Source organism: Papilio polytes, unplaced genomic scaffold (genome assembly GCF_000836215.1).
Source record: "Papilio polytes unplaced genomic scaffold, Ppol_1.0 DF821189.1, whole genome shotgun sequence".
NCBI classification, from domain to species: Eukaryota; Metazoa; Arthropoda; class Insecta; order Lepidoptera; family Papilionidae; genus Papilio; species Papilio polytes.
In genome coordinates this window covers 198333-209119 of record NW_013528015.1, presented here as the reverse complement: position 1 = coordinate 209119, position 10787 = coordinate 198333, and the positions used below count along the sequence as shown (strand labels likewise).

The 10787-nt window shown below is 37.0% G+C and overlaps 1 protein-coding gene across 1 annotated transcript; it reads right to left on the bottom strand.

Moving 5' to 3' along the window:
• Positions 1-781: 781 nt before the first annotated feature.
• Positions 782-7651, bottom strand: LOC106109543 (tryptase-2-like). Its single transcript, XM_013291080.1, has 9 exons — positions 7543-7651; positions 6230-6381; positions 5463-5574; positions 4631-4927; positions 3851-3968; positions 3356-3461; positions 2845-3032; positions 2032-2196; positions 782-1709 (listed from the first exon to the last, which is right to left on the bottom strand). Exons 1-9 carry the CDS (start codon positions 7545-7547, stop codon positions 1545-1547), a joined length of 1308 nt encoding a protein of 435 aa, XP_013146534.1. The 5' UTR covers positions 7548-7651; the 3' UTR covers positions 782-1544.
• Between the last annotated feature and the right edge of the window lie 3136 nt (positions 7652-10787).

Sequence of the window (10787 nt, the reverse complement as noted above, 5' to 3'; positions counted from 1 at the left end):
GGTGAGTGGACACGTCCGTTCACCTCAGCAGTCTGTAGCGGAGTGTTCACATCTTTCTTTCCTCTATTCACTGTTCACTGTGTATTTTTCGATTGTCTATGGAAGGGGAAAGAGGCGCCTTTATTAAGAAAAGTTATTAAAACGATTTTACTCATTTTTAATTGATAACCTCTTCGGTTATACATTAGTTTGTAGTTATTTTTTCATTAACTATCTTTTTTATTTTACACTAGCTGTTGCCTGTGACTTCGTCTGCGTGATATTAAAAATCAATCTATACTATTATAATTAAGCGTAAATACACACTTCTTTGTTGCCTAAGATGTCAGCAATTACAGCATATTTTTGAATATTTTTGTAATAAAAAGCTCTACGCTTATGTCACGCTTTAGGCTATATATTTTCACGCCATTAAACTTAGGGGGTAAATAGTTTAAGGTTAAAGAAACCATAAGTTGCTGTCAACATCAAGAAAGAAAGATTGCAAAGGTTTGTCATGACATTTTGAAATTTGCTATTGATAATTTGAAAATTTAAAACAACAAAAGAAAATTGTCATAATTTCATGCGGATGAAGCCGCATGGGGACAGCTAGTAGAAAATATATCCCATGTTACTCACAGATAAATTACCTTTCTAACGGTGAAAGCATTTTTAAAATCAACCCAGTAGTTTTTGTGTGAATCAAATACATACAAAAAACAAATTCCTCTTTACAATATTAGTATAGATATGGATTATCATTCGTTTCCGTCAAAAGGTAATTAAATGAAACAATAAATATGAAACAAACGAGTTTTTATTTAACGTATTGCATTTGATGCCCAGTCAGAGAAAGAATTTCCTTACATTAGGAGTATAATTTAGCACTTTTTTTTATAACATAAGGTGGCAAAAGAGCAAGCGGCCATCTGAATTCACCGAAATGGAAAGCGACCTCTGCCTATAAACATCCGCAATTGTAGATGCGTTGCCTACCTTTTGATTGACGGAGGAGGAGACGCACATAAAGAGGACATTTCCCCTTCCTATGCGTCTCCTCCACCGTCAGATCCACTTTTCCTTCCCATCCTTTACGCTGGAGAAAAGGGTGGAAAGGGAAAGGGACTATTAGGCCTCCGGCACCACACTTATCAGACGAAACGCGGAATTGCTCCCACTTGACGCCTGTGTTCTGTGTGATCGTGGTATTGCTGAGGGCGAGCTGGCGCATTCGTGCGAAGATATTATAGCGTGCTCTACCACTGATAAAATTTTATAACAAAATATGGTGTTTATTATAACAAGGTGGCACTAAACTTGTCAACAAACTACCCTTCAGGGAAAGTACCAGCGAAAAAATTTAGCTCACTGCCTCGTCTATATATTATTTAAACATCTGCTTATATCAGATTTATATGAACGATCCGATTGTCAGATAAAACTGTTCGTATATACAAGAAAAGAAAGAACAGCGATTATCACTGGGCTGATGTTATTTAAGTATTTTATACTAGAATCTATCGGATCGGATCGGTTTACTATTTCGGATGGGTTGTAACAGTCTATGTGATCGTATAGACTTTCGTATCGTAACCTTCTGCAGAGACTTGCGTGTTAATCCAATCGTATAGTGCAGGCACATTCACGTAGACGCCGGGGATGTCCTTATCACCGCAAGCCAGGCCCCAAGCGACCATACCGTACACTATGTAACGGGAGCTACCGGGCTGTGAACAAAATAACAATAGTAAAAGCAGGTTTATTTTTGAACAAACAATCGCACAACAGTTGTGCGATTGTCGATTGTTTGCCGATTCAACTGTTTAGTTGCACAACTAAAAATCTACCTACTACCCTCTACAACACGAAATTTCATCGAGATCCGTACAGCAGTTTAGGCTACAAACTCTAACCAACATCCATCGATATAAGAAGTAAGAAAAGAGAGGTGGGTAGGGGATGCGGATTTGACAGAGAAAGGGACGCACAGGAATATGATTTTTGCTCTTTTTAAAATTAATGTTGTTATTCGTTGTAAGTGTTACTAACCTTATCACGACAGACAAGTGGGGAGCCACCGTCGCCCTTGCATGTGTCGATACCCTGCTCCCCCCCTGCGCATACAAGGGAGGGGTGCAGCCGGAAGAATGGCCCGAGCCGAGTCTTCCGTAGCAACGAATGGCAAACTGTATTATCCAATAATTGTAACTTCACCTGCCGAAAAAAAGGTAAATAATTTAGATTCTTGGTAAAAAACACTTATATCTGTAAAGAATGTTTAGTCAAGTAAAAGATAAAGATCATATTTATGGGAAAAAATTAAAATTGAACCACATTTTTAGTTCAATAAACAACTTCTTCGGCTGACAAGAAAGGTACAGCCAACAACATAGGCTATTTTTTACTATTTTTCACGCCGGGTAAGTCGCGAACAACAGTTTGTTTATTACGAAGAGAATTCAAAAATATGCTGTAATTGCTGTCATCTTAATTGTAATTGTGAATTCTGTTGAATGCTTAATTTTAGTCCCTTTCCCTTTCCACCCTTTTCTTAAGAGTGAAGGATGGGAAGGAAAAGTGGATTTGACGGTGGAGGAGACGCATAGGAAGGGGAAATGTCCTGTTTACGTGCGTCCTCCATCAATGAAGGGTAGGCAACGCATCTGCAATTGCGGATGTTTATGGGCAGCGGTCGCTTTCCATTTCGGTGGATTCAGGTGGCCGCTTGCTCGTTTGCCACCTTATGTTATAAAAAAAAAATCCTATTTAACAAAATATGTGTTTACGCTTTATTATATTAGTAAAGATATAAACATAGATTATATAGCCGTGTATAATTACCGTCTATAATAGATAACTAACCTTCTTTAGTGTAGATGCATATATGTTCTTGTTGTTGAAGTTCGCAGCACCCCAGCCCATACTGAAGCAAGTTGTATTGGCAGGTGGGAGAGAATTGCGCAAACACGCTACACCAATTTGTGGATAATCACTATTTATGACGACAGGTCTCTCCAAGAACAACAAGGCGATGTTGTTGTATGATGATGCTGTAACAAATATTAAATATTAGAAACTCTAGGCGTATTAAAATATTTATATACTAGCTGTTCCCGTGCGGCTTCATCCAAGCCATTTGTATAGAAAGATACGCGATCTAAGAGCTCGGTGGCCTCCCAATCCGGTAATGATAACGAAGTAACGGCTCGTGCCGAGGCTCCTGAGGAAGCCCTCGAGCCTAGTTACTCATAAACGAGGTTTAGGCTAAGCGCCATCTGCGCTAAGCCACCTCAAGCCCGGTGAATCTGTAAATGCCTCTTCAAGGCAAACAGTTTCCATTCGGTCACAAAAAAAAGTATAGAAATATACTTACTTCTGAAATAATTCGGATGAATGACGATTTTCCTAACATTTATTTCTTGGTGGTCGTTTTGTTCGTTTAATGAGCTCGTGTCGTAATCACCAACACGGACTTTTAACTGTGAAGATTAAAAATTAAAATTACTTACATATCTAAGTTGAAAGCGATAGATTCGTGGTTTAAGCTAGCGCACTTTGACTACAGTTTGTCTAAATAACGTAGATTAGTTTGTAAAAATTGTAAAATAATAAATCTAGTTGAGTTCGATAATTTTTTAAACCGAATATCGATAGTTCAAAATTGTTCGCTGCGTGTTTGTTTCGTCACTACGATACCTGTCTATTAAGCTTTTGCTTTTATACAAATTGAATTCGACACTTCATATGCGTTATTTATCAAACTAATCTTATTAATCAAATATAATATAAGCTCGTAGGAAACAAAGCGAGATTAAAGTTTTGCGACAGTTTAGTCAATGGCGTACCCTCTTAGTACAACTATACTTACATCTTCTGGGTTCATTCCGGATATTTTATGAGCCACTGTCATCACAACTGATGGATGTATGAGCGTGCCACCACCTTTATAGTTATTTTTGTCCCATGTTTCTTCGTCTACATAGCGTCTGTTTGATAAAATAGTAAAGGTTATTTTTAACTTTAGTTTATTTCGAACATTCCCAGTTATTTACATAGAAAGAGTTTACACTTTACTTGAAACATTTTTGTAATCAACGCTTAAGTTATTAAAACGCGTTTTGACTGATGAGTGTGTCGGAGGCCTAATTTACCCTTCCCACACTTTTCTTATAAGGAAAGAATGGATATGGCTAGTAGATTTGACGGTGCAGGGGAAATGTTCCCTTTATGTGTCTCCTCTCCGTCAATTAAGGGTAGGCAACGCGTATGGGCAGCGGTTGCTTCTCTATTTTGGCGGATTCAAGTGGCTACTCATATGCCAGATTCATCATCATCCACTTGCCTTTATCCCTTACGGAGGGTCGGCACAGTATGTGCTGCTCTTCCATACATCTCTATCAGCCGTCATATCTGAGTACACTCCTTTCTTAAGCAAATCCTCTTTCACACAATCCATCCATACTTACTTCGGTCTTCTACCTTTGTAGCCATCCACATTCAATCTTAACACTTTCTAGTTTATGTCCATACCACGCTAACCTTTTGCTTCTCAATTTCTCCACCACTGGCGCTACTTTCAAACTCATATGCCAGCTTATATTATAAAAAAAATGATTATCTATGCGCAAGTGCAAACTGTTGTAATTACCTAAGTATGGCAACCATCCATGGATATTCGCCAAAATCAGCATTTTTCCTATCATCAATCGGAACAGGTGTATTATCATCGATTCTAACGTCTGTGAATATAGCGGCTCCGGGATTACTAACACCACATCTTCCTATTACACTTGTTTCCGTATCCAGAGAGTCTAGCCTTGGGGTGCTTTCTGTGTTATCATCTGACAAGACAGCGGGAGCTGGAGTAGTGCTTTCTTTTCTAGTTTTATTATTAACTTTGTTACGTCCACAACAAACTTCCAAGAACTTCGCACAAGATCCACTTCTGTAATAAAAGAATTGCTTAGAAAAATGTTTGTTTTACGTGATTTCTTCTTTTTTAAATTTTTGTGTATAATTAGTACGGAGAGCTTTGGAGGATCAGTCGTTTAAGCACATGACTTGTAATCTACATGTCTTATGTTCGAATCCCCCCATGTACCGATGTGATTTTTCGAATTTTCATATGTACATAATTTACCCGACGTTCTTTCGGAGAAGGAAAACATCGTGATGCCTGCACTATCGGCGAAGAAGTTCAAAGATATGTGTGAAGTCAACCAACCCGCAGTGCAGCGTGATTGACTATGGCCTAGTCACCCTAACTTACGGTAGGCTCCAAGCCCCTCTGTGGGGAGGTATAGTGAGCTGGTCATGATGATTAGTACGGCTGAATGCCCTATTAAATATAAGTTACGTGATCGAAGGAGTCAGCTTAAAATCCGTTCAGGGACGGCGTCCCTGCATACGCTAATCTGGCTACCTTCTGCAACGATTATATAATGTTTTCTTTAGAATAGTTTATGTAATTTCTTACATACCTGACGTCTATTATAGTATATCCATCTTCAATAACAGTCTTTGATTCCTGATCGCATTGGTAGTACTTAACACAGATGCCCGATAGTCCATCCATGGTTGTGCAGCTCTCAACTAAAAATAAAATCAAATCTTACTATAATCTTACTAATATTATAAATGCGAAAGTTTAGATGGATGGATGGATGGATGTTTGTTAGCGTTTGTAGCCTAAACGGCTGAACGGATCTTCATGAAATTTGGCAAACCATGATTTCAAAGTTATTAAGATTTATAAAACGTTTTTATATCTATACTTCTATACTTCTATACTATTATAATAAAGCGTAAACACACACTTCTTTGTTGCCTAAGATGTCAGCAATTACAGCATATTTTTGAATAATTCTTTTTTAATAAAAAGCCCTATTATGTCACGCTTTAGGATATATATTTTCACGCCATTAAACTTAGGTGGTAAATATTTTGGATAAAAACCCTAATGTGGGAAAGAGACCATAAGATGCTGCCAACATCAAGAAAGCAAGATTGCTAAGGTTTGACGTGTCATGTCATTTTGACATTTGCTGTTGACAATTTGACAAATGTAAACAATAAAATAAAATTTTCATAATTTCGTGCGGATGAAGCCGCACGGGAACAGCTAGTATTTGAATAAATTTGAAACAGAACTAACTTTAAAGCTCTCTAGCGCCCAAACGAAGCAACGTCGTATTCTGTATATCGGTAAGTCTCATTGTACAAATCTTTCCCGGACATATATACTCACTTTTTGTTTCAACCACAACTGGATCGAGATTTAAGTCGCCATCGCCGGCATCTCCACCTGCGTTCTGCACCAAAGCCGCCGCAAGATCGTCGCTAGACTGGCCTGCAGCCACGCAGAGGGACGACACTAGTCCCACGAAGAACAATACCAATCTGCCAAAAATATCACTGATTAGAAGTCACAAATAGCACATCTTTGATTGTATCAACTGTTTGATTGTCGATTGTTTCCCAACCTTCAATTGTTTAGTTGCACAACTAAAAATCGAGTAGTACACCTCCATGTAAGATTATAGGGATCAAAGCGAGACTAGAAAGAGATGGATGGATTGCGTGAAAGGTGGCATGATCAAGAAGGGAGTGATGACTGAGATGACGGATGATAGAGTGCTTTGGAGCACGAAAACCCGGTGCGCCGACCCTACGGGAGTAGGATAGGGCAAGGGAGGTGATGATGATACTAATATCGCCTTATACGTTGTGTCAGAGCCATTTGTCCGTTTTGAAGTTATTGACATGATACATCTATCCATACATACATGTAAATATTAACATTAAGATAAATATAATTACTTTTAATTATGCTTCCACTTGAAGTTGACATTTAGATAAAAAAGTAAGGTCAGTAAGTTATCAAATATCTTTAAGAAGTATTGAATTCTAGCTTTAGACCTCGTCTACGTCAGAAATATAAAACTCGTAAGAGATGCGTCAATGATAACCTACCCTCATCAGATTTCCTGATTTATTCCATTATATGAAATTTCACAATGTTTTTAAACGTGTTATAACTGGGTTACCTATCCTAGCCTGGCAAAGCTATATTTAATTGGTCTCTGAAGTGGTATAAAGTATTGTTGCCAGTATCTCCTACACAAGAATAAAACGAAAACACTCGACACTGGCCCAATCCGCTAAGGGAGTACCATAAACAAGAAACTGAACATTTCAGTTCAGAACTCCAAAGTGGACAATTTTTGGAGCCCTTAACCCTCATGAGTTTCCAGAAAATTTTGTAACCAATGGGTAGCATGCAACTAAATAAAGTTGCCTATCTTTTTCCTGCCTAGAACCGGGGTTGCTAGATATTAAAGTGGCGAAAAAATAGAGGCTAATTACCCTCAATTATCCTGACGAAATTATCATGAAGATATTAATTATAAAATCGTAAAGTATGAAATGTAAATATTAATTAAAATGATAACTCTTTCTTAATACTATATATACTATAAACTTATTTATTTCAATCATAACAAAATAAAACAAAACCACTCAACACTGGCACACAAAGATACAGCCATTAAAAAAACTTACCTCATTTTTCTTTGACAGCTGTCACAGAATAAAAAATAAAACAGTAGGCGCGAAACGTCGTCTTAGGTCGACGCGGACGCGCACACTGAGTTAATTCACAACAGGAAAACTGCTTACATCTGGCATTTAAATACACACAAATACAAACACATGAGCGTTATCTTTGGGTATTAACGCAGGAAAAAACATATTTAATATTTAAGAATTATCAATCATATAAATAAATGTTGTTATTGTATTGAAATTGTTATGAAAGTTTCCAATTTAACTAACATTAGATAAAGGAAGTATAAACCAATGTAGTAAGTACTATATTTTATAGACATAGATTGTCATTATTGTTGCAATGGTTGATGGAAAAAAAACGAAAGATCTTAAGCCTCACGTACGGTTAGGGCGACCAATTAGGGCGCCGGAGTTAAAGGGGCGCCGCAGGCGACATATAGGGCGCCACAAAAAGGCGCCCCTTGAAGCAATTTTTCATCAGGGCGCCGGTAAATCTAAACCACTAGTGGCTCTGTCATTTCATGCACTTCTTAGAGTAATGTCATATGTTTGTCGATTTTCTTCATTTACAGTAGTTGTTAACGTTCATGATGTTTATTATACCCAACTGTCACCCCGCTCTGTCCCCACGTGGAGACAGATGAGAATAAAAAGTTTCATCCGTTCCACCTTTTGCGACAAGTTTAGATGGATGGATGGATAGATAGATGCATGTTTGTTAGCGTTTGTAGCCTAAACGGCTGTACGGATCTCCATGAAATTTGGCACAGGTTTAGGGCATAGTCTGGAAGAACACATAGGCTACTTTTTATCTCGGGAATAGTTACGGTTCCCGTGGGATTTATTAATTTAGTTTTTTAATGTTTACTCGATCATTCAGCAACGGTTCAACATATCATATTAAAATTTGGCACAGATAATAAACAAAGTCTGGAGTACACATGGGATAAGGTTCATCCCCGAGAAATGTCCGGTTCCCGAGGGATACGTAGCTTTTTGTTATTTATATAGTTCTTATGTTTTCTAATACCACGCGGACGAAGTCGCGGGCAACAGCTCGTAGTCAATAAAGCCAATATAGAGAGGTTTATTATATTCTGTATATTTTTCTATAATGATCTTAAGAGTGTGAATGTGATCCACTGTCGAAAATCCACTTCTAAAGCCTGCTTGTTCGACTGGTTAGTTATCGTCAATCAATTTAGATATTCGTCTTAACAGAGTTGCTGAGAAAACTTTGTACAAGCATGACATTAGACTAATAGGTCTATAGTTTGATATTAATTTTGGATCACCTTTCTTGAAGAGCAGTCATCATCACCAGCTCACTATACGTCCCCACCGAGGGGCTCGAAGCCTACCCTAATAAGGGGTGACTAGGCCATAGTCAACCACGCTGGCCAAGTGCGGGTTGGTTGACTTCACACATAGCTTTGAATTTCTTCGCCGATATGTGCAGGTTGCATCACGATGTTTTCCTTCACCGTAAGAACGTCGGGTAAATTATGTACATATGAAAATTCGAAAAATCGAAAATCACATTGGTACATGGCGGCGGGATTCGAACCCAAGACCTGTAGATTACAAGTCAAGTATTCAAACCACTGAGCCACCGACGCTCTCCACTGAGCCACCGACGCTCTCACCTACCTTTCTTGAAGAGCAGTATTATTTCAGAATTTGTCCATTGTTTCGGTATTGTTTTGGTTGTCAAGATTTTGTTAAATAGTTCTGTTAGTGGAGCGATCAGAAAGTCTTTTCCCTGGTGGTAGGAGGACTAAAAAGTGGGACGGAGAAAAATTTTTACTCTCACATGGGGACAGAGCGGGGTGATGGTTGGGAATAATCATATGACGTCACCAGATAGTTAGGTACAGGGCTGGCAGCTCAGAGTTTTCTATCTTAGATTTTTCGACTCTCACACTCCTGTTTTCTAGAATTTTCTTAATCTATACTAATATTATAAAGAGGAAAACTTTGTATTTTTGTCTTTTTGTATTTTTGTATGTATTGAAATTATTCAAAAACCACTGGACCGATTTTAAAAATTCTTTTACCATCAGAAAGGTAATTTATCTGTAAGTAACATAGGCTATATTTTGTTATTACTAATGTTTAGGAACTATTAATAAACAACGTGTTTCTGGATGCCGGCGTCAAAAAATTACTAAACTTTAACTTTTCTCGGCTTACGCTGCCTAAACCGTTAGAGGTATTTAAAAAAGTGTATCAAAGAATTGTAGATCTCAAAAAGTTCTACAAAAAAGTCCGCGATAGCATACATCTATCTTTAACGGTTCTCTTACAATAACCACTTTTTTATTTACAAAATGAATTAAAAACCTTACGCTATTTGCAGCGTTCTTTTATTAGTTTCAATATTAATCCTTATCCAAATAAATGCGTTTGTTATCAGGAAAATTTAATGTATAATAAAATTGTCCTTTACAGTATTTAAGTTGGACTAATAGTTTAGAAGATACCGCGAACACAAATAATAAGGGTAACCGAAAAATCGGCTTACAAGCTACCGGGCTTAGAAATTTGGAATCTTGCATCGGTAGATTTCTGTTATTACGTAGATTACTACTAGGTAGTTAATACTTTTGGTAATAGGTTCAAAAAAACTTTTTAATAAAAAAACAAAACTGACTTCCAAACAAAATACACTAAAAACAAAATATTCTCAAAAAAAAAACAGTACACTAAAAAGTAACGAAATAATTCCTTGAAAATAGTAAACCTACCTTATTGTAACTGTTATGTCTATATTGTACAATTATTATTACGAGTACTTTGATGTCGGTGTCAGCCGAGGTATGCAGTGATATTTCTACGTAAGGGTTTCCACATTTTTACCATAACAATTGACAGTTGAAAGTATAGTAACGATTAAGTAATGAATCTACATTGACTGACACCGACTTCAAAGTAATAATAATTGTACAATATAGACGTAACAGTTACAATAAGGTAGGTTTACTATTTTCAAGGAATTATTTCGTTACTTTTTAGTGTACTGTTTTTTTTTGAGAATATTTTGTTTTTAGTGTATTTAGTTTGGAAGTCGGTTTTGTTTTTTTATTAAAAAGTTTGTTTATTTCTCGATTTTTAGTGAATCTAAACAACGTAGTATGATAATCACTAACTTTCAAACAAAGAATGAGTTATCTAAATCGATTATATAAGAAATTAAGTAAAGATCTAATACATCTTTGCGATCATTCACTCATAATTCT